General features: G+C 43.2%; 1 protein-coding gene across 1 annotated transcript in view; it reads left to right on the top strand.

Moving 5' to 3' along the window:
- The first annotated feature begins 316 nt into the window (after positions 1-316).
- Positions 317-24590, top strand: part of Rtf1 (RTF1 homolog, Paf1/RNA polymerase II complex component) — a 56722-nt gene continuing 32448 nt past the window's right edge. Inside the window, exons 1-2 of the mRNA XM_027422150.2 lie at positions 317-523; positions 15011-15121. Coding sequence (XP_027277951.1) covers positions 320-523; positions 15011-15121 — 315 coding nt within the window. The 5' untranslated portion in view covers positions 317-319. The remainder of the gene's footprint in view (positions 524-15010; positions 15122-24590) is intronic.

Raw genomic sequence — 24590 nt, 5'->3', positions numbered from 1 at the left:
CTCTCAGCGACTTCCAGGAGACTGTAGTCCACGCGGGTGACTCCTGAAGTCCCCTTCCAAGGCTGAAGATGCATGAGCTTCCTCAGAGTGGACCCAGGTCCGGGTACTCAAACTAACTTCACCCCTGGGCAGCCCGCAGCACCAACACCGCTTCAGCTTCCGGCCCGCGGAAAGAGACCGGGTAACTCCCGCCCGGAACCTGAGGGAGCGTGGCTCCGCCCCTCGCGCTGCGTCGGGGGTGGGGCGGGGCGGGGCGCCAGACACCGGCGAACGGCGTGCGCTTGGCGGGGGGCGGGGCCAGGGGCGGAGCGGAGCGCGCATGCGCGGTCGCCTTTGTGTGGGTCGAGCGGCGGCGGCGGCGGTGGTGGCGGCAGTGGCTGTCCCACTGGCAGGCGGGCAAGAGGGGAGTCCCGGCGGCGTCCGGCGTGGGAGCCGGGGGACCACCATGGTAAAGAAGCGGAAAGGCCGTGTCGTAATCGACTCGGATACGGAGGACAGCGGCAGCGACGAGAACCTGGATCAGGTGAGGGCAGGCCGCGGAGGCGCGGGCCGGCGGAGCGGGAGGGCTGAGTCCTGGCCACGGGAGCTGGGAGCCGCCCGGCCCGAGCGCCCGGCCCGCCCGGAGTCCGGCCGGCTGCTGCAGCCCCTGCCTGTCTCCCTGCTGTGTCTTAGGCCCTGTGAGCCCGGCCCAGGCCTGGAGACGGAGCCCCGAGGACTTGGCGCCTTGGGCCGGGAGGCGGGGCAGGGATCGGGGCTGATGGGCCTCGGGGTTTGGGGTACTGAAGGGGGCCGCTGTCTGCTTGGGCCGGATCAGGGCGTCATGACTGCAGGCCGGGAGATCCGCCCGGGCGAGATAGGAAGTATCACCCGCCAGCCCCAATGGCTGGGAGATTTTGGAGGAGAGGTGCAAGGGTGAGCATGGGGCTGTGGGAAGGAAAAATAGCCTAGAAGGTGTGGACTCTGGAAGATGAAGTTTTTAGGACCAGGCATGTGGACATAGGTGGGACACCCATAAATGTCCGGAAGAGCTTCCCCGGTGTTTTTGGAGGAAGACTTAGCTGTAGTCTCTTTGGAGACTAGGGTCATTTACCGTCGAAATGGTTCCCGTTGGGATGTCAGACAAGAAAAACAAAACAAAAAACAAAAAAACAAAAAAAGCAACTCTAGGGAGGAGGAAAGAGGGCAGATAACTGGAAGAGGGACTGTGGCATAAGCTCTTCGCCTTTTTTTTATGCGGCAGCCTGGATTATTTTTCTACTTGAAAATGGGGAGCGAGTATTGAAAGTAACGTGTGGCCTTACTTAGTGTCTTGCTTGGAGTAGCCTGCATTTTTTGTGGCCTTAGTGGCTTGGAGTGACTACAGGGAGGAAACTTCTTGTAGCAGTACTATGATGGTACCAGGAAATACAAAGATGGTTTCCTTCATGTTTCATGAGTAAGTGACATAAAGGAAGAGTATGTAAAATACAATAGCTTTATAAATGGAGTAGATTATTAAATTTGGAATCTGAAATTCCGAGTCCTAATGCTTTGTAGCCGGGTACCTTTGGTCTCCACTGTAAAATAGCGGTATAATATAACCCTTGTGTATTGAATTGTGAGCAGTTGAATGGATCAAATGTTTATAATAATGTTGCTGTAAACTACAAAAGTTTTTTGTATAAAAGCCTTCTTGGGAGTTTTTAGTAATAATATACCTGAGGTCTCAGGATTAATTAGGGTTTGAAAAGGGAGGGCTTTTAAGAGTGAAGGGCTGGCAAGGTTCTAAAGAAAAGGGACCCCCCCCTTCTTTTTTCAAGACAGGGTTTCTCTGTGTAGCTTTGGAGCCTGCCTGTCCTGAAACTCACACTGTAGACCGGGCTGACCTCGAACTCACAGAGATCTGCCTGCCTCAGCCTCCTGAGTGCTGGGATTAAAGGTGTGAGCTATCACTACCTGGCCGGTTTTTCTTTTTTGATTCAGGGTCTCAGATTATAGCCTAGTCTGTTACTGAACTAAGCCAGTTCTTCTGCCTTGGCCTCTTGAGTATATGGTTATAGGCATGGGTCACTACACCTGGCCAAAAAACCTCACAAAACATTTATTTATTTATTTATTTATTTGTTTGTTTGTTTGTTTTTGGTTTTTCGAGACAGGGTTTCTCTGTAGCTTTGGAGGCTGTCCTGGAATTAGCTCTTGTAGACTAGGCTGGTCTCAGACTCTCAGAGATCTGCCTGCCTCTGCCTCCTGAGTGCTGGAATTAAAGGTGTGCACCATCACCCGGCCCACAAAACTTTTAAAAGGGTGGTAGGGAGGTGGGAAAGTAATGGGGCCAGTAAAGGACTATCCAAAGACAGGAAACCCTGTTTAGGGACAGGAATTGAGTGAGTACATCGAAGGCATTTTCTTGGAAAGGCTCCTAAAAATCTACCAAAGATGTATTACTGTTTATAAAAGTTTTGATAAATTTTTAGACTGGCAGAAAGATTAGAATCTATATCATAGCCCTGCTCCTCTGTTTTGTAGAGTATAGATGTAATCATTTACATTATATCTGGAATAAAATAGATACCATGATTAAGTGCTCTATTTCTATGGTCACATTTTCAAATCATGTTGAAGTTGAACATGTTTTTCCCACTTTATATATGAAGAAAATGAGATTAAAGGAGCTAAGTAATTCCCTAGTAGGTAGTAGAAGTGGAATTTAACCAAGACATTTACAAGTCTATTTTTCCTACTACATCAGGTTAGTATATATAGTCTAATTTTTCATATTGCAAAATGAAAATAATGTGGCTTTTAAATATTGTTTTGATTTGTTTAATATATATGCATATGCATATGCATATGCATATGCATTGGTGTTTTGCCTGTATGTATGTCAGTGTGAGGATACCAGATTCCCTCCAATTGGAGTTACAGACAGTTGTGAGCTGCCATGTGGGTGCTAGGAATTGAACTTGGTGCTCTTTATCTGAGCCATGTGTGTACCTGTTGCTCATGGGGCCAGAAGAGGATATTGAACTGCCTGGAGCTGGAGTTACAAACAGTTGTGAGCTGTCATGTGAGTGCTGGAACCAAATCCAAGTCTTCTGCAAAAGAAGCAAGTTGTAACAGCTGAGCCATCTCTCTAGGTCTTGGTTTGTTTTTGAGTTAGGGTCTTGCTATGTACTCTGTGCTAGCTTTGAACTTGCAGTCCTCATGCCTCAGCCTTCAGAGTGTTGTGATTATTAGCTTGAGACTCACCATACCCAGCTTCATGCCCAGTTTCTGTGTTGCTAAAACTTATGTTTTTAAGATAAACAAACTAGAGAAAGTTTTCAAATCAATTAGAAAGATTGTTTAGGGTACTTGGTAAAGCCACCTTACACCCTCTGTTCCAAAGAGAATGAATTAAACTACCAGTTATTCTGACCTCAATGATTTTTCCACACACTTCTGATGAGTGATTGGCTGGAGTGCCACTGGTGGTGGAGGTATATTACCTGATACACAGAGAGCATTTGCAGGGCCTGGAGAGATGGCTCCATGGGTAAAAGCAGCATACTGTTATTGCAGAGAACATGGGTTCAGTTCCCAGCACCCATGTGGTGACTCACAACCATCTTTACTTCTAGGGGATCAGATCCTCTCTTCTGACCTCCACAGGCACCAAGTTCATGGATGATTCATAAACAAACATACAGGCAACACACTCATGCACACAAAATAAAAATAAATCTAAAAAAGAAAAGATTTTCAAAGTAGTAATCAAAGGAGGTTGCAACTTTAGATCTAATTCTAAATATCTACTAGAAAAAAGAAGGTGAAATTTGTATATGATACCAAAAATATTTTAACAACAATTCTACCTCCCCTTTAGCTACTTGTTGGCATGGGTACTGGGTCAAAAGTCCCTTTCCTTGTACATCCTAACAGGGGCACCAGTGCCTAATGTTTGTTTGTTTGTTTGTGTCTGTTTAGCACTGTGTCAGACTCTCAAAGGAATCCAAGAGAAAGATCTCTGTCTTCTGGATGGCATTACCAAAAGCTTTTAGAAGAAATTATAGTAAACCTGATTTTAAGATCTTAAGGAGTCTGCAGAACATAGCCAGTGCATCTCGGGTCTTTCCTAACTAATGCTGAGGTTTCATTGGAGGGTTGACATTGGGCTTCGCTAGTTCATGGTCCTTGTAGAAAGAACAAACCATGACAGATTTGCCAGTGTCTAATAGGAGAGTGGTGCACAGTTAGTAAGGAGGCCTTTCCCCTGAGTTTTCAGGTGGGAATCTAAGCCAATATGTCCAGAATTACTGTAGCAACTCCAAATGGGTACTTACTGAAGGGGTGGTGGGAAAGCTGCTTGTGCTTTCCTTGGTGGTTAGAAGAAGGACCCAACACTATGTATGATACATAGGTTCCAGTTTTAAAAGGCACACATGATAAAGTTAAAAAAAAAAATAGGTTGGGGAATGTTGAGGGGCATAGTTCCTACTTCTGGTCTACTAAATCAGACCCTCAGACACTAAAGTCCTGGATTCTATATTTGTAACAGGTACAGTCTAGGCAATTATGATTCATGTTCATGATTAAGACCACTTTTTTATGTAAGTTCATCTTTCTTAGTAAGACATTGTAACTTGTTGGGGAAAGAAATAGGTGCTTGTGTTTCCTATAGTGTATCCAAATTAAGAGCATATATACAGCCCAAAGAACTTGACAGAGATGTTTAAAGTGGCAAAGCTGCTAGCTCATTTAAATCTCTAATATGATTTAATTGATGGGATGGTTTTTGCATTTTCGTTGCTGCTGCTGGCATTGAACCCAGGATATCATGCATATTAAGTAGATGCTTTGCTACTGAGCTGTATACCCAGTCACTAGAGGTGCTTTTATTTTTATTTTTTTAATTTTTAAAAAATTTTATGACTATGGATATTTTGCCTGTATGTATGTTTGGTTGGTTTTGGTTTTTTGAGGTAGGATTTCACTGTGTAGCCCTGGCTGTCCTGGAACTTACTTTGTAGATCAGGCTGACCTCAAACTCACAGAGATCTGCCTGCCTCTGCCCTAAGTGCTGGCATGTGCCACCACTCCCCGGCTCCTGCTTGTATGTTTGTGTACCACATTCATGCCTGGTGCCTACAGAGGACTGAAGAAGGTGTTGGATCCCCTGGAACTGGAGTTCCAGATAATGATGAGTCACTATGTGGGTGCTGGGAATTGAACCCAGGTCCTCTGGAAGAGCCAGTGCTCTTAACCACTGAGGTATCTCTCCAGCCCTAGAGATTCTTTTCCTTGAGTCAGTGATTTTTTTCTTGGGAAGGGTTGTGTGTGTGCTTGTGAAAATAACAGTGGAGGTTAAACCCAAGGCATATGCTCTGCCACTGAGCTACACTACACTTCCAAGCCTTGGAGGATTTTCCTTTTGCATGTAACTTGATCGTGACCCTGTTTTTTATTTTGGCCACATTATTCCTTTTCCATTTTTAAACTGCAGGATACTTGTCATTGGTGCTTTACTCGGCCCTAACCTGCCATGGCAGTGCACAGCTGTAACCCTAGCACTCAGGAAGCTGAAGCAGGAGGAACAAGCGTTCAAGGCCAGACAGGACTACATAACATGACTGCTTCTTTCTTTCTGCTTTGGTTTTCTCAAAACTTGTTCAGGTATATCCATACTAAAATGTTTTATGGTTTTCTTTCTTTCTTTCTCTTCTTTCTTTTTAGAAAATGTCTCACTTGTAGCTAAGGTGGCCTGAAACTTATGACAGTTTGCCTCCCTTGGCTTTCCAAATGCTAGGATTACAATGTGACCCACAATTCCTGTTTTATAGTTTTTTTTTTTTTTTTTTTTCTATTTTTCTCTCTCATCAACTTGAAATGGCAGCAATGAAATTTGTCTTTGAAGATGGCCTGGTGGCATGGGCTTGTAATCCCAGCTACTCTACTTAGGCCAAAGCATAAGAATCACAAGTTCAAGCCCTGTTTGCCCTGTAGAATAGGGCCAGACTGACTGGACAACTTGATGAAATCATCTCAAAAGGCAAAAGAGAGCTAGTAATATGATTTAAAGTTAAGTGCTCACCTAGCATGCAGGAAGCTTAGGTTCCAACTCCCATATTGGGGGAAAAAAAAAAAGAAGAGTCTTTATTTTAGATGGCCCACTAGATACTGTATGGGACCTCTGTTTGGTGTTTTGTATAAAACATTGATACAAAGCATCCTTCTATAACTGTTCCTCATAAAACTTGTGAAATTTAAAAGTTATGCTTTTCGCTGGTATTGTTCATGTTAGTAGAGGTCGATTTTGAAGGCTGTAATGAATTTGTGAGTGACAGTGTTAATTTGTGAAGTACTAAGTTTGTGTAATAGTGTTACATATGGCAACTTATTTACTAATTTACTATTCTTGTTTTGTTTTTCCGAGACTGGGGTTTCTCTGTATTGCTTGGAAACTGTCCTGGCACTCACTATGTAGACCAGGCTGGCCTCAGAACTCATAGAGATCTACCTGCCTCTGCCTCCCAAGTGCTGGGATGAAAGGTGTGCTCCACCAACGCCCGGCAAGACTATTCATTTTTTGCATGCATGTGAAGGTTAGAGGACAATTTTTCAGAATTGGGTCACTCTTTCATCATGAGTCCCAGTGATGGAACTTTGTCAGGCTTAGCAACAAGCACCTTTACCTGCGGAGCCATTGCTTCTCCATGCTCCATGCTCCACTTTTCCTTCCTTACTCTTGAAGACAGGGCTTCTCTGTCCTGGAACTCAATCTGTAGACCAGGCTGGCTTTGAACTCACAGAGATCCTCCTGTCTCTCCCTGACCCCCAGTGTTGGGATCAAAAGCATGCACCATCACCACCTGGCTAATTTTTTTGTTTTATTTTTATTTCCTGTGCATTGGTGCTTTACCTGCATGTATGTCTGTGTGAGGGTGACAGGTCCCCTTTAACTGGAGTTACAGACTGTTGTGAGCTGCCACATGGGTTCTGGGAATTGAACCAGTGCTCCTAACAGCTAAGCCATCTATCTCCCCAGCCTTTTTTCCTTTTAAGACAGGATGTTGGGGCTGGAGAGATGGCTCAGAGGGTCCTGAGTTCAATTCCCAGCAACCATTTGGTGGCTCACAACCATTCATTATGAGATATGGTGCCCTCTTTTGGTGTGGAGACATACATGGAAGCAGAATGTTGTATACATAATAAATAAATAAATAAAATATTTAAAAAAAAAAAAAAGACAGGATGTTGCCCTTACTGGCCTGGAATTCGCTATGCAGACAAAGAATCTACCTGCCTTTGCTTCCCAAATGCTAGGATTGAAAATGTGTGCCACCACAGTTGGCACCTGAACCTTTTTAAATTCTTTTTTTTTTTTTTTTTTTTTTTTTTTTGGTTTGTCGAGACAGGGTTTCTCTGTGTAGCTTTGGAGCCTATCCTGGCACTTGCTCTGGAGACCAGGCTGGCCTCGAACTCACAGAGATCCGCCTGCCTCTGCCTCCCGAGTGCTGGGATTAAAGCCACCAATGCCGCTGAACCTTTTTAAATTCTGAGACAGAGTCTTGTTAAATTTCTTAGGCTGCCCTTGAACTCTCTGTAGCTCAAGAGTCCTGGAATTTAACATCCTCCTGCCATAAGCATTTCAGTATCTAGGATTATAGGTTTATGTTATCAAGCTGGTCTCTTGCTTTATTTTGGGTCTGTTTGTGCTCTCTACTTAAATGTGGCCTTTGAACAGTGTGATTGAAACTGCTGTACAAGCTAGATATGACATATCTTCACAGCTAGACCTGGAGCAGATTGGGCACTGATACAGTAAGTGCATCTTTGGTTTAGTTTAAATTTGATAGATCATGGTGTCACCTCACACAGCCTTCTTTAGACATGTCAAAATATTTACTGGATGAGATGAAATACAGTGATGGCAGCAAAAGAGACCACCATACATAACAAGTGTGACCAGTCAGTGTGGAGTTATGGAGTGGGCCGTAGGAAAAAGGCAGATAGGTTTGCACCTTGTGTGTGGACCACTTTTTTTTTTTTTTTTTTTAAGGTTTATTTATTATGTATGCAGTGTTCTGCCTGCCATGCCAGAAGAGGGCACTAGATGTCATTGTAGATGGTTGTGAGCCACCATGTGGATGCTGGGAATTGAACTCAGGACCTCTGGAAGAACAGCCAGTGCTCTTAATCTTTGAGCCATCTCTCCAATCCAAGTACCACTTTTTAAAAAGTACAGATATCAAATAAATCACCCTTAAAAAATACCTTCATGCCAGGTGGTGGTGGCACATACCTTTAACCCCAGGACTCAGGAAGGCAAAGTTGGGCTGATCTCTGTGAGTTTGAGGCCAGCCTGTCTACAGAGTGAGTTTCAGGACAGGCAGGCTCTAAAGCTACACAGAGAAACCCTGTCTTGAAAAACAAAACAAAACAAAACAACAAAAATCTTCATGTTGTGGATGGAGAGATGGTTAAGCAGTTAAGAGTACTTGTAGCTCCTCCAGAGGACCCATGTGTGGTTTCCAGCCACCTGTAATTTGAGCTCCAGGGGATCTGACCCTCTCTTCTGTGCTCCTTAGCACATGTGCATATGTGTGTGCACACACGTGCACACATAAAAATAATAAAAATCTCTTTATGTGTGCAGTATTGTGGAGACTGTATTGATACATTGTTCTAGCCATCTGTACCTAGGAGCCCTCATTAGGATATAAAGGATTAAGCCATGGAGTGGTTTGATCAGGAATTTCCTGAGTAGCTTTCTGGATTGAGCTCCAGAAGTGGAGAGGGCAGGTTTTACACTATTAAGGTCTTTGTTGTCTCTACACTATTGTTGTAGTATAGCTAATATGCTCCACAAAGTGAAAATGTGCTTATCAGATACCTTTGTTCATTGGTAGAAAGCCTTTTTTTTTTTTTTTCCCGAGACAGGGTTTCTCTGTGTAGCTTTGGAGCCTATCCTGGCACTTGCTCTGGAGACCAGGCTGGCCTCAAACTCACAGAGATCCGCCTGCCTCTGCCTCCCGAGTGCTGGGATTAAAGGCATGAGCCACCAACGCCCGGCCATTTGTTGGGTTTTTAATATAAAGTAGGCCCTCTTGGTTTTTTATTTTTTTATTTTTTGCTACAGGGTCTTGTTCTCTACCCCAGGATGGTCTGGAAATCCTTTCAATCCTAGGCTGGCCTCAAGCTTGTGTCAGTTTTCCTTTTCGTCTTCTAAGTGCTGAGGTTACAGATCTGTTTTTGCCAGATAAGGAGTTTGTGTTTGTGCATGTTTTTTATATGTCTGTTAGTCTATCTATCTGTCTACCTACCTACCTATTTGGATTTTCAGGATAGGGCTTCTCTGTATAACAGTTCTGGCTGTCCTGGAATTTGCTTTGTCGACAAGGCTGGCCTTGAACTCACAGAGATCTGCTTGCCTCTGCCTCCAAGTGCCTCCCAGCAGTGTGTGCACTTTTTTTTTTCACTGTTATGTTTTTATTTAAAAAAGGAAAAGAGAAAGCTGAGATGAGACATGTTGACTAGTTTATTATACGGGCCCGGCAGAGTAGGGAGACTAAGAGAGAAGAGGAACAGGGGTAATGGCTGACCGCCATGGCCGGTCGCCATAGAGACAGAGAGAGTGTAGGTGGGAGAAGAGAAGAGCAGAGAGAAGAGTTTTAAAGGGAAGACTGCGCATGTGCACTGAGGTTCCACACATGTCCAGAGTCGTCATGGTTGACGAGTGACATGGTGATGACGTAGCACGATTTCTTGAGCATGCCCTGACTGTTGTCAGGGGGCAGGGTCTGTCTCTTAAAGAGGTAGAGCCGATCAGCGTCAAAGCCTAAACCTTTCATTCCCACCTCTACTTATTATTAAGAAAAAAAGGTGGGGTGTTAGACATGGCAGGTTGAGGAATAAGGACGTCGAATTCTCAAGACTGCTTCCTGCTGACGTGGGGGGGCATTGACCATCTTTGGGGGACCCGAGAAAGTTGGGGTGCTGTCACATTCTGGGATAGCTGGTTGTTTCATTGCAGTCCAGGGTGTACAGAACTCCCTGATGCCTCTTAGATTGTTTGTTTGGATCCAATTCAGCTCCCTGGAACTTACAAGAATCTGGATTGTAGGAAACAGGCAGATGAGTGAGTTCCAGAGATCCTTAGTTGGAAAAGCGGCGAGTTGAAGTGTACAGAGTTCTGGCATCTCAGGCTGCTGCAGGCAGGAGGAACTGTCAGAAAAAGCTGAGATGGAAGTGGGTTATGAGTTCAGATTTTAGGATCCCCGAAATTTCCCGTGCCCCTGGCAGGAAAAGTTAGAGAGAAAGCCTATCCCACCAGCAAGCATCGAAAGAGTTTACGGAGAGAGCCTAAACCAAGTCAGGCGCCAATATTATGTTTTTATTTAAAAAAAAGGAAAAGAGAAAGCTGAGGGATGAGACATATTGACTAGTTTATTATACAGGCCTGGCAGAGTAGGGAGACTAAGAGAGAAGAGGAACAGGGGTAATGGCTGACCGCCATGGCCCGTCGCCATAGAGGCAGAGAGAGTGCATAGGTGAGAGAGAGCCAAGAAGAAACAGAGAAGGAGAGTAGAGAGGAAGCAGAGAGAGAGTAGAGAGAGTTGAGACCGTTGGTTCTGCCCTTTCACTGTATGTGTTCTGAATGTTGAATGCAGGTTTTCAGGCTTATGGCTAGTTCCTTTTACCTGTTGAGCCATCCTGCCAGTCCAGTTTCAGTAACTTTTAATGAATATCTACGAAATATAATTATAATATCTACTGTTTCAGGGAAGACTTGCTTGCAAGCTGTAATGAATTAGGTTACTTCTTAGGAAGAAAGGGTGTACTTAGCTCATAATTTTGGAGACTGGAAGCCAACAGGATGGTACAGACTCAGGCTACATGACATCATGGTGAGAGACAGGAATAGTCCCATGTGTCTGTCAGCTTACAAAGTTGTCAAAATTTAGTTGTGGAGTTGTAAACTTCCTTAAGCCCCACTTCTGCACACCATAGCCAAACCAACTTCCTCTCCTCTTAATACCATCAGGTGATTCTCTGTGCATTAAACTACTGCAAGAAGCTGGGTGTTGTAGTACATGCCTTTAGTCCTAATACTAGGCAGTCAAATCTCTGTGTCAGGACAGCCAGGGCCACAGAGTGAGGCTTTATCTCAAAACAAAAACAAACTACTGTAAGAGTTAGGGCAACAAAACATATTCAAACCATAGCAAGAGTGTATCTAAATATATGTTCTAATGAGTTGGTGTTAAAACCAAATTCTGAAGTCCTTAAAGTGAAACAAAATTGCTTAGCAGATACAGGTGCCTGCTGCCAAGCTTGACAACCTGAATTCAGTCCCTGAGACCCAGGTGAAAGGTTCTTGTGGAAGGAGAAAACTGACTCTCACAGATTGTCCTCTGACTTCCAGAGCTTCTCTGTAGGTGTACACACACACACACACACACACACACACACACACACACACACACACACAGAGAGAGAGAGAGAGAGAGAGACAGAGAGACAGAGAGACAGAGAGAGACAGAGGTGTTGTTGTTACTGGTGTTCTTGTCCTGCTGCCCTCTCAGCCCCAAATAAACACATAGATGCTATATTCATTATAAAACTGTTGGCTGATGCTTATGGCTTCTTGTTAGCTAGCTCTGTCTTAATTATTGGCCCATGACTACTAATCTATGTATTTCTACATGGCCTTATCTTACCAGAGAACACCTGGCGCATCCTATCCTCCCAGTCTCTGCATGGCGTCCCCACAGCACCTCTCTGCCTACCTTTCCCAGAATTCTCCTTGTCTCCTAGCCCCACCTATCTTCCTGCCTCTACTGGCTATTGGCCAAACAGTGTTTAATTCATCAACCAATAAGAGAAACATATATACAGAAGGACTTCCCCCATCATAAATGTAATAATTTGGGCTGGAGAGATGGCTCAGCGGTTAAGAGCACCGACTGCTCTTCCAGAGGTCCTGAGTTCAATTCCCAGCAACCACATGGTGGCTCACAACCATCTGTAATGAGATCTGGTGCCCTCTGCTGGCATGCAGGCAGAAGACTGTATACATAATAAATAAAATTTTAAAAATGAACAAACTTGGACTGGAGATATGGCTCAGGGGGTTAAGAACATTTACTGCTCTTGCAAAGGATCCAGGTTCAGTTCCCAAAACCCATGTCATGCAACTAATAGCTTCCTATAACTTCATTGGCTGCCCTTTTCCGGGCTCCCACAGGCATTTGCACTCACATGTGCATAAATCCATACACATATATACACATAATTTAAAATAATAACATGGGGCTGGAGAGATGGCTCAGGGATTAAGAGCATTTGTTGCTCTTACAGAGAACATGGATTCTGTTTGAATACATGGTATCTGTAACTATCAGTTATCTGTAACTCCAGTTCGAGAGAATCCAATGTCCTCTTTGGATATTCTTAGGCACCAGCCATTTGGTATGCATACATACATGCAGGCAAAACACCCATACACAAAAGGTAATCTAAAAAATGAGAATTTTTTTTTAAAAAAAGGCAGCAACTACTGTTACATGTTACAATGTGGACGAATGTCAGATATATAATGCTAAATGGAAGAAGTCATACTCATGCCTTTGAAATAACTTGCTGTCAAACCTGATAACCTGAATTTGGGCCTAGGACCCACATGGTGGAAGGAAAGAACAGACACTCGAAAGTTGTCCTCTGACCTCCACATACATGTACACACAAAAAATAATTTTAAAAATAGACAACAAAAAGTAAGAAGCCACACCCAAAGAGGCTACAGACCACGTGATCCCATTCTTGTACCAATCTCTAATGGGCAAATCTGTAGGGATGGAAAACATGACCATGGTTGCTGGGAATGATGGAGGAAATTGCCAGGCGTTGGTGGCACACGCCTTTAATCCCAGCACTTGGGAGGCAGAGGCAGGCGGATCTCTGTGAGTTTGAAGCCAGTCTGTTCTCCAGAAAGAGTGCCAGGATAGGCTCCAAAGCTACACAGAAAAACAAAACAAAACAAAAGGACGAAATTTGGAGGGATGATGGGGTCCTATAACTTGATTTTGGTAGTGTTAAACTGTATGTATAAGCTAATTTCTTCGAGCCATCTATATGAATGATTTTGTGTGTGTGTGTGTGTGTGTGTGTGTGTGTGTGTGTGTGTGTGTTTAGTTTTTCTCAAGACAAGGGTTTCCTTGTATAATCCTAGTTGTGGAACTTACTTTGTAGATCAGGCTGGCCTCGATCTCATAGACACCTGCCTGCCTCTGTCTCCTGAGTGCTGGGACTAAAGGTGTGCGTCCCCATGCCTAGCTATTATTTTTAAACCATTAAGCATAAATATTGCCATACTATGCATTTGGTCTATTGGAGTTCCTTTGGTCAGAAGGGCTGTTCTTGTGACTTCTAGCCTTTTCAGAGTCTGTACTCATTCCTCAATGACATGAGAAGAGTGACAGATATCTCATGACTGCTTATGAAGAAGAAGCATGTCAGCTGTTAATCTCAGAAGGTCATTTTGTCATCCTGGCTAAGGCAGGACAGTACTCCTAAAATAGAAGGAGACTGGCAGAAAAAAAAACAGATGCTCTTTGTAATAGTCTTCTTCTTTCAAATTTGTCCTGCACTTCACTTCTAATTGCATAGCTCTCCAGTCATCAAGGATTGCTACTGCCCGTATTGATTAGCTTTTCTCTGGCAAAATAGGAAATGTTTTTAGACTAGTAAATCATGACTGCATTAGGAGCCAGGATTCTAATGCCAGGTTCAAGTCCTGTATTCTCATGTACTCAGTACATTATACAGCTTAGAGACATTACTTAACCTCTTCTGCTCCATGTGCTGCTTTTAAAAATGTGTGTGTAAGTGCTGGAGAGATGGCTTAATAGTTGAGAGCACTGGCTGCTCTTTCAGAGGTCCTGGCTTCAATTCCCAGTGCCCACATGGCAGCTTAAACTCTCTGTATCCGGTTCCAAGGGATCCAGTACCCTCACACACAGACAGACATCAATGCACATAAAATAAAAAGACATTTTTTAAATGTATGTGTAAAATTGTGTGTATGTATGGTGCCTGTTTGTGTATGATGCGTGTGTATGGGCTGACATGTGCAGATCCCAGAGGACAGCTTCTTGGAGTCTATTTTTTCTTTCCACTTTAATGTGGGTTCTAAGGACCATCAGGTCATCAGGCTTTTGAAGCAAGCATTGAGCCATTTCACCAGCCCTCCTCCTTTATCTTTAAATGGGGGTGATAATACATGTCATGGGTTGTTGTGAAGAACAAGTATCAGATGCTGAGAAAAGTGCCTGGCATCTAGTAAGAAAAGTCCAATTGTAAGCTGGTACTGTTATTGCAGAGAGTGGAGCAAGTGACCCTTTGTGTTTTTAAACATCCAGACTGAGAATGTGGGAGAAGTATTAGGAAACCATGTGGCAATGGACAATCACTTTATCACCCTTGTGTTTAAATCACCAGGACAGGGCAGGGATAGTGAATGGGAGTGTTGGGAGTGTCAGATTAGAATTCTGGCCAGAACATGTTTTACTTATTGTGTGACCCTGGATTATTTATCAGAAAGATACCTCCTTTTTTCTGATTTACATTTTCAAAATGTAAAATGACCTCAGAAACTTAGTTTGTAAGCTTAGTAGATAGAATAGGCAAGAAGCTAAATTTACCATGAACTACAATAAAAGATTCTTGGAGTGTTACAGGTAATCTGCCATTTGAAATATGAAGCAGATTACCTCTGCAAACATAGCTCTAACCATCAATATCCGTGCTCGGTACTGACAGTGTAGAGAGGAATCTGAAAATCTGAAGGTAGCTCCAGTCCCATTTCCTGTTTGTTTCACTCCCTCAAAGGAGGGCAGATTTTGAAGCCTCAGTTTTGCATCGTGAATACTGGTCTTCTGTCTGCTCATGGCCTCAGTGCTCATGGAAAGCACTCATTGAAAGCACAGCCATAAAGATACCAAGGCAGCATTTCTGTTGAGCACCACTGATATGACTGTTTGTGCCTGTTTAGGAGCTCTTGTCCCTGGCAAAACGGAAGCGCAGTGATTCTGAAGAGAAGGAGCCTCCTGTGAGTCAGCCTGCAGCCTCATCAGACTCAGAGACGTCGGACAGTGATGATGAGGTGGGTGTGGAGGAGCTAGGCCTGTGTGATTGGCAAGTATTTGATGACGATTCCTGATTTTCTGATGCCTGATAACCTTGTTTCCTTAAACTAAGACCTATAACTCAAGACCTACAAGAACTTAGTAGTGTGAGCAAAGTTTTCAATTATGTGCTTTACATGGTTGCCATTTTCTATTATGGAAGGGCCAAACATTAGTTACCTTTTAAAAAAAGTTTCTTTTTTAAAAGAGGTTTTTAAGGTTTTTCCAGGCAGGGTTTATCTGTATAGCCTTAGCTGTCCTGAAACTTGCTCTGTAGACCAGACTGGCCTCGAGCTCACAGAGATCCACCTGCCTCTGCCTCCTGAGTGCTGGGATTGAGGGTGTGCCCCACTACTGCCTGGCCCCAATTTTTTTTTTCTTTTCTTTTCTTTTCTTTTCTTTTCTTTTCTTTTCTCTTTTCTTTTCTTTTCTTTTCTTTCTTTAAAAAGAAAAAGATCATCTTTTAAATACTGCTTTCATGTTAGAAAGCAAATTCTAAGTCAGGCATGTGGTGAATGCCTATAATCTCAGCATTCAGGAAGCTGAAGCAGTAGGATCAAGAGTTCAAGGCCAGCCTGGATTATATAAGACCCAGTCTCAGCAGAAAGGTATTACAGAAAAACATATATGCCATATTTACTTTAGTGGTCAGTACTGTGAGACACAAAGCTTTCTTTGGGAAGATTGATTTGCCATCCCTAAGAGGAAAGTAAAGTAAATCAAACAGCTGTTCATTGTCTGAACCAGGGCAGCTTTCATAAATGTCCAGATGACAAAAGCAAAGCCCTGAAAGACCCAGACTATGGGTAGAAGATGGGCAGGGGTTTGACTTAAAGAGCTTTTCACCTTAGTGATTTCCTAGAGGGGAGGGGAAGAGGGAGAGAGACATTGCCCTCTGTTCAATTTCTTGTTCTAAAATCTAGGAGAATACTTATAACAAATTTAAAAATGTTAATGTAATAAAATGATGTTTAATTAACATTTACCAGTTCCCATATGTAAATTGAGAATGTTTGCATTCTGATTGACTGAAGTAATATTCTTCTAGTCTTAAATAATTCAGTAAACCTCCAGGCAGTGGTGACTTGCGCCTTTAGTTACACGCCTTTAGTTGAAGTCCTTGGGAGGCAGAGGCAGGTGGATCTCTGTGAGTTCCAGGTCAGCCTCTGCCTCCCGAGTGCTGGGACTAAAGGTGCTCACCACCAACGCCCCGCTGAGTTTTGTTTTTTAATACATAAACAATACAGAAAAATTTTGTTGCTCTTTTCTTTTGAGATAGGGTCTCCCTCTGTAACCCTGATTGGCCAGGAATTTACTATGTAGCTGGGGCTGGCCTTAAACTCCTGCTCCTCCTGCCCCTATCTACCTCCTAAATTGTGGGGTTAGAGACTTGAACCACAATACTCCCACCCTTTTCTGACTGCTCTGCTACAAAGGTAGAGTGTCATCTCCACAGCATTAGCGCTCACAGCTTATGCTAGAGTAAATCCAATGTCCTGATAAATCTTTGTAGTCAGGGTTCCCTTTGTTCTAACTACTAAGCATTCTTTACCTTAGCCAAGCATGATGACCCAAACTTTGAATTTGAAACTAGCTGGTACTATACATCAGGATCCTGTCTTGAAGAAGAAACACCCAAACAAACCAAGCCATCATTCTACCTCCTCCCACTCCTCAGCTATTTGTGTATGTCAGGGAGGAAAGGCTTTATTGTGAGGTTGTGCCCTGTCACCCATGGGAAGGATTTTAAGTAGCTTTTCCCCCTTAAAGGCTATTCTTTTTTCTTTCTTTCTTTCTTTCTTTCTTTCTTTCTTTCTTTCTTTCTTTCTTTCTTTTTTTAAGATTTATTTATTTATATTATGTATACAGTGTTCTGCTTGCATGTATCCCTGCAGTCCAGAAGAGGGCACCAGCTCTCATTACAGATGGTTGTGAGCCACCATGTGGTTGCTGGGAATTGAACTCAGGACCTCTGGAAGAACGGGCAGTGCTCTTAACCCCTGAGCCATCTCTCCAGCCTCCTGAAGGCTATTCTTTTTAAGGTTTATTTTTAATTGTGTATCTATGTGTGGGTATGTGCACATGAGTGCGGGTGCCTGAAGAGACCAGAAGAAAGCATTAGATCCCTTTAAGCTGGAATTACAGGTGGTTTTGTGTTGCCTGATGTAGGTTACCAGCCCTCTGTAAGAGCAGCCAGTGTTCTTTTTTTTTTTTTTTTAAAGATTTTATTTATTTATTATGCATACAACATTTTGCTTCCATGTCTATCTGCACACCAGAAGAAGGCACCAGATCTCATTACAGATGGTTGTGAGCCACCATATGGTTGCTGGGAATTGAACTCAGAACCTCTGGAAGAGCAGTCAGTGCTCTTAACCTCTGAGCCATCTCTCCAGCCCCAGCCAGTGTTCTTAACTCCTGTTTTTGCCCCCAGGCCCACAGGCTTATTGTAGCCCCATCCGATGGGGACGATCTTTTCATTTCTCCCAGTACAGAGCAGTTCAGAGTTACAGCAAATGTTTTACTACTTTTGACAGCTAGAAGGTAACAGGGTTTTTTTGTTTGTTTTGTTTTGTTTCTTCATTTTTCGTTCTACCCCTTTGACACTAGAGAACTCAGTGGTGGTACCATGATCTAGAATTAGTTTGCTGTAGATCGTTTAGGTTGGGTAGGCATTCGTGAAGAATCCATGAAATATGAAATTAGAGATAGGGGCTATTGTCTTTTTTTTCTCTGCCATAATGAATGTCCATCCACACATCTGTCTGGGAAAAACAGTACTGTGCTATATTATTTCTGCTTTGATTTTTACATCTTTGCTACTTGCTAACCAGCCTCTTAAAATTTTTTGGATGTTAAAGTGGCCATCCTTAGTCAGATGGAGTATAAATGTGCCAGAACCAGCACTGGAGATTTTTCAGATGTGCTCCTTTTTTTTGTCTTTTTGTTTCTTTGTTCATTGGTTTGAGACAGGGTCTCAGTATATGCACAGTCCTTGTACATTCACCTCCCAAGTGCTGGGTTATCAGTGTGAGCCACTGTACCTGGCTGCTTTTGCCACTAGTATTTTTTGGTCCCCTTAGATTTTGTAGGATGGAAAATAGATGAGAATAGTTAATTTTAACCTTTAAATTTTTTTCTGTCTGTCTGTCTGTCTGTCTGTCTGTCTGTCTATTTGGTTTTTTGAGGCAGGGTTTCTCTGTAGCTTTGGAGGTAGGCTCTATAGACTGGGCTGGACTTGAACTCACAGAGATCCTCCTGCCTCTGTGATGGGAGAGCTATGTTCAAGATTTTTTTTCGAGACAGGGTTTCTCTGTGGCTTTGGAGGCTGTCCTGGAACTAGCTCTTGTAGACCAGGCTGGTCTTGAACTCACAGAGATCCGCCTGCCTCTGCCTCTGCCTCCCAAGTGCTGGGATTAAAGGCGTGTGCCACCACTGCCAGGCTTCAAGATACCTTTATTCAGATAAATACCAGCCAAAAGCAAGCCAGAGCCCATGCTCTGGTCATCCTCTCCTCACCTTGACCACGCCTTGACAGGCGTGGTCAGGCACACCTGTAGCCAGCCTCTAACAGCCGTGGCTTACTGTCCCCTATGCCTCTGCCTCCCAAATTTTGTAATTCTTTTTTTTGTTTTTTCCGAGATGGGTTTCTCTGTATTGCTTTGGAGGTTGTCCTGGAACTCACTCTATAGACCAGGCTGCACTCAGAACTCACAGAGATCAGCTTGCCTCTGCCTCCCGAGTCCTGGGATTAGAGACGTGCACCACCAACGCCTGGCCCTTTTAAAATTTTTATTTACTATTCTGTGGGCAAGTGAGTGTAGCATATGTGTGTGGGCACCCTTACCTTTATGCACATACAGAGGTAAGAGGCAACTTACAAGAAGAGTCAGTTCTTTTGTTGTTTTTGTTGTTGTTTTTTGTTTGTTTGTTTTTTTTGTTTTTCCGAGACAGGGTTTCTCTGTGTAGCTTTGGAGTCTGTCCTGGCACTCACTCTGGAGACTAGGCTGGCCTCGAACTCACAGAGATCCGCCTGTCTCTGCCTCCCGAGTGCTGGGATTAAAGGCATGAGCCACCAACACCCGGCGAAGAGTCAGTTCTTTATTCCTCCATGTGGGTTACAGGAATTGAACTCAGGTTATCGGGGTTGATAGCATGTGCCTTTACTTGATGAGCTACAAATCAAGAACAACTAATTTAAAAGGTCAATGGGAGCTGGGCATGGGAGCACAAACCTGTAATCTAGCACTTAAGTGGTGGCAACATGATCAGGAGTTCAGGTCATCTTTACCTACAAATCAAGTTCAAAGCCAGTCTGTCGGGTGGAAGAGTTAATGAGTAGTTTGTCACAAGGAGAAAAGCTCTGATTTTAGAGCAAGATAACGGCTACTTAATTGATACAGGGGATAGGAGGAATGGAGAAAACTTTTGACAATTTCCTATTTAGAAGAATATGTATGCTAGACAGTAAGTATAAGATCCAACAAGTGAGGGAATAAGTGAGTGTTTTGTGTCAGTAATTTTTTTAAAGTGGAAACCCTAGGTTTAGTAAATAATACTAATGTGTTTATGGTGTAAGTGATTCTTGTGACACACATAAAAATAAGCAAGGCTCTTTCTGTTCATATGGACCAAGCCTCAGAAACTGGAAAGACTTCAGTGGCTGAAGGTCATAATGCTGGGATGAGGATGTAGCTCACAATTAGAGGGCATGCTTGCCATGCTTGAGGTCCTGGCCCAGTGCTTAAGAGCACTTGTTGTAGCTGGGTGGTGGTTGCGCATACCTTTAATCTCAGCACTGAGAAGGGAGTGCAAAACGGATGGATCTTTTGAGTTCAAGGCCAACTTGGTCTACAGAGTTCTAGGACAGCCAAGGCTGCACTGAGAAACCTTATCTCAGCTGAAAAAAAATCCTTTGCTGCTCTTGCAGGGGATCTGGGTTTGGTTCCCAGCACCTACATGAGAGTTTGCCTACTCTCCCTAACTCTAGTTTTAGTAGATTCAAGGCTCTCTCCTGGCATCTGTGGATACCAGGCATTCATATGGTGCACATATATACGTGCCAGAAAAATACCAATACTGACAAAATAAAAATAAATAAGTCTTAAAAACATAACAAAATCAAAAGTTCATGAATTGGGCTGGGCACATGCTTTTAATCCCAGCACTAGGGAGACCGAGGCAGGCGGATCTCTGTGAGTTCAAGGTCAGCCTGGTCTACAAAGCTACACAGAAAAACCCTGTTTCAAAGAAAGTGAGCAGAAATTTCTGCCTGAACAATAATTATTTATTTACTTTTTAAAATGTTTGATTTTTAAATTTTTATTAATTAATTAGTTTTTGAGGTAGGGTCTCATATAGTCCAGGCTGGCCTCAAACTTGATATGTAGCAGAGAATATGACTTTGAACTTCTCCTTCCACCTCCCAAGTGCTTGGATTACAGGCATTTGCTACCATGCCTAGAGAGAGTTACTGGTTTTGTGGTGTGTGTGTGTGTGTGTGTGTGTGTATGTGTGTGTGTGTGTGTGTGTGTGTATGTGTATGTGTATGTGTATGTATGTATGTGTGTGCGCGCGCGCGCACTTGGTTTTTCTCTGTGGCTTTGGAGGCTGTCCTGGAACTAGCTCTTGTAGACCAGGCTGGTCTCGAACCCACAGACACCTGCCCGACTCTGCCTCCCTCCCGAGTGCTGGGATTAAAGGTGTGAACCACCACCACCACCCGGCTTCCCACACTTGTGGTTTTGTCTCTGTAACTAGATTATAAAATTTTCTGATTTAGTGCAAGGATTCTTTATGTTTTTATTAAGTTATGTGATTACCAGATTATAAAATACAACAGTATCTTTTATACATTGATTAATTATACACTAGAAGTAAGAGATTTATGATGTTTATTTGGTATGTGTGTGTGTACACATGCTACAGCATACATTGTGGAAGTCATAGGGCAGCTTCCATTCACCATGTGGGCTCTAGGGATCGAACTCAAATGTCAGGTTAGGCAACAAACACCTTTAACCACTGAGCCCTTTCACCAGCCTTCTTTATGTGATTGCCACTGACATTAAGTTGCATTTACTGTTCAACTCATTTTCTGTATTCAGGAGCGGAGTCGTGCTATCTCAAATATCTTAGTTGTTTTGGCCACTGTCAGGATCTGTAACAGCAAATACAGAAGCCCTCTGAAAATTGCTTTGACATCAGCACAAGGAGGGAAGTTGAGAGAAAAATAACCTCAGTAGAAATTCTGATTTTCGTTTTCCAACATAAAATAGTGTGTTGCATTTATGTAGAACATGGATTTTGTTTTGTTTTGTTTTTGAGACAGGGTCTCTCTGACTGTGTTGAACTTACTGTGTAGACCAGGATGACTTCAAATTCACAGAGGTCTGGCTGCCTGCCTCTGCCTCCACCTCCTGAATTCTGGGATTAAATTTGGGCACTACCACTCCCTGCTGTTTTGTTTCTTTTCTTTTCTTTTGGTTTTTCCGAGATAGGGTTTTTCTGTGTAACAGTCCTGGAATTTGCTTTGTAGATCAGGCTGTCCTTGAACTCACAGAGCTCCTTCTACCTCTGTCTTGCAAGTGCTGGAATTAAAGGTGTGCACCTCCACTGCCCACCTTTGTTTGTGTGTTTGAGACAGGTCTAGTATATCCCAAACTGACTTCAAACTCACTCTGTAGCTAAAAATGAATTTGAACTTTTTAAAAAGTGTGTGTGTTATGCATGAGAATGTAGTTCTGGTAGAGGCTGGAGACGTTGGAGTTGGAGTCAATAGAGAGCAGTGGACCACCTGATGGGCGTGCTGCACCAGGTCCTCTGCGGATGAGGCTTCTTTCCAGTCTGAGTTGACCCTCTGATCTTCATGTCTCCAGGTGTGGTCTGCTGGACATCAAACCAGACTTCCTGTGTGCTAAGTTAGCACTCTCCCCACTGAGCTCTACACACAGCTGGAACATGGTTTATAATGAGATTGAACCCACCTTTCTTACTCCTTTTAGTGTCATGTTACCCATAGTAAGCAGTGAAGTCAATGTGTTATTGTATTTTACAGATAAAAAGACAGTCTCAGGTTAAAAGGCTTAGCTCTTTTCCAATTCTTTTGAACCAATTCCAGCACTGTTTGTTAATAGCCTAGCTATTATTCTTGGGCACTATTTACTTGAAATGTTTTTATTTCACATAAAAATTCAATTCAGAACCAGCATGGAGACCCAGGCCTATAATCCCTGTGCTAGGAGATGAGGCAGGAGGATCAGAAGTTCAGGCATAGTCTTGGCAATGTAGTGAATTTGAGGCCATCCTAGGCTCCATGAGACCCTGGCTCAAGGGGGCAAAAAAACAAAACAAACAAACAAACAAACAAACAAACAAAAACAGAGTGCTTTCTGCTATGGGTCCCAAGACCTGGGCATGTAGGTATTTTTACCTCTCTGAAATTTGGAAGTGTCTTTGTTCTCCTGCCTCCAAAATATTCATAGTACTAAGTATCTGGAGGATACCCAAGTCTGAAGCAACCACTTCAACCCTATGTTCCATCCCGTCTTTCATTTGTTTAGAAGGAAACTGGTCCCAGGCTGCTTGTAACACCCACACACCCTCAGGATGATATGGGATAGTGTAGTACACATCCTCTGATTTGTTACTCAGCTGCTGCCCATTAAGCTGTTAACCTCAGTGAGAGTCAGACTGTAGCCTGTTTTATTAAATAAGAAATGTCTTCCCTCTAGTCTTTAGTTTGGCTTTCTTTGCTGTCTATTTATATAGTCGCTTCCCTGGTGTTATGTGAGGCTTACATGCAGTTTGCTTAAGAGAGCAGCAGGATGTCAATATGTATGAGAGTCCTGACAGACAACTCGATCCTCCTCCTTTCCTTGGTAGTTTGTGGGTAGCTCTCACTAGGGAGGTTCTGGCCTCTGTACTCAGAGTTCAGATGCAGACCAAGGACTTTGTACTGGCATAAGGTGCTTACTCTTCGGTTCCTCAGACCCTTTTAATCTTCAGGAAAAAAAGTAAACCCTGAAGTTCAGAAATCATGCCTCCTCAGATAATCTCTCTTTTGGCTGTTAGTATCTAGAATAACAAATACAGAGAGCCCTCCTAACAAACACCCCGTTCATATAAAATCTCATATGAGATCATTTAGACTCTTATAGGTATGGCAGAGCTTCCCCTTCACTACTGTGAAGAGTACTCAATCCCCAAAACATCACCAGAAGACAGCGGTGATGTTCATCATCGTTTCTGTCCTGTTTCCCTCACTCCATTTACTGCCCTACACTGACAGTGAAAGGCTTCATTTTCCTCCTCCTCAGTCAGGAGAATAAGGGTTATGAAGGGATAGGTGAGCAGTCTCTAATGTAATGGCTGGAGGAAGATATTCCTGTATCATTTCTTCTTGCCAATAAGTCTTAACTATCTTCATTTATTCTTTGAGTTTGCGTTTAGGAGAATGAGTATTGCACAAATATTCAATTGTATGTGCGTAGGCCAAAAACCATCTAGGAATATCTGATTTTTAGATTTTAGTATAAAATATTGCAACTGTGATCTAGTCTATAGGGGCAAACAATTTTGATTATTGGAACCCTTTGAGTATTCCCAAAAATGCTCAAATTTTAAGTATTCATTTTTGGCTAGTGGAAATACAGGTGCTTCTCCGCACTCTGGTGCTGGGAACTTAAGAAAGGGCATTGTGTGTGATAGCTGAGTGTTCTGCCATTGAGTATACCTTCAGCCAGAAAATTGCTTTTTAAAAGCATTTCGATTTTGTGTATGTGTTCCTGTGGGCATGCATGAATTCATAGCGCATGCAGGTCAAAGGACAACCATGTGGGTTCCTGAGATTGGCTCAGGTTGTCAAGCATGGCAGCAAGTGCCCTTACTGAACCATTTCACTGGCCCTAGAAATTTAATTTTAGGTGTAATATTCTAATTCCTGTAAAGGGTCACATTGCATTATTGGTTATTATGGGTTATTTTCCTTTGGAGTCATGAGGTCGTTGAGTCAGCCTCATGAGGTGGGCAGCATTGTCATCTTTTGAAAATCGTCGGGAGGAAAACAACTAATGTTCTTTTCACATTCAGGGTTAGCAAAAATCTTTGTAAATCAGCATTTAGATTTTTTCTGTTTTTACCCTTGCTTTTTGTCCTCCACATAAAGCAGTGAGTGCCATATGCAACAGACAGGCAGCTGCTGGGCTTGGGCTCAGGCAGAGAGGAAGGATGAGGAAACCAGGTGACTTCATAGTTCTTTCCTGGTCGGGCTCACTGTGTGACTTCACATTTAGGTAGTCTTGTCAACACCCACCTCCCCTGGGAGTCCAGAGTTGGGCTCTGTTGCTCATTAGAAACCCACATCTGTGGGCAAAAATAGAAATAGCTACTCTGACTCTCATGACCCTGGTAGCTCAGTCTTTTACTAGGAACCGCCTCCTATTTCCA

Source organism: Cricetulus griseus, chromosome 6 (assembly GCF_003668045.3).
Source record: "Cricetulus griseus strain 17A/GY chromosome 6, alternate assembly CriGri-PICRH-1.0, whole genome shotgun sequence".
NCBI classification, from domain to species: Eukaryota; Metazoa; Chordata; class Mammalia; order Rodentia; family Cricetidae; genus Cricetulus; species Cricetulus griseus.
This window is presented reverse-complemented; position numbering and strand designations above follow the sequence as displayed.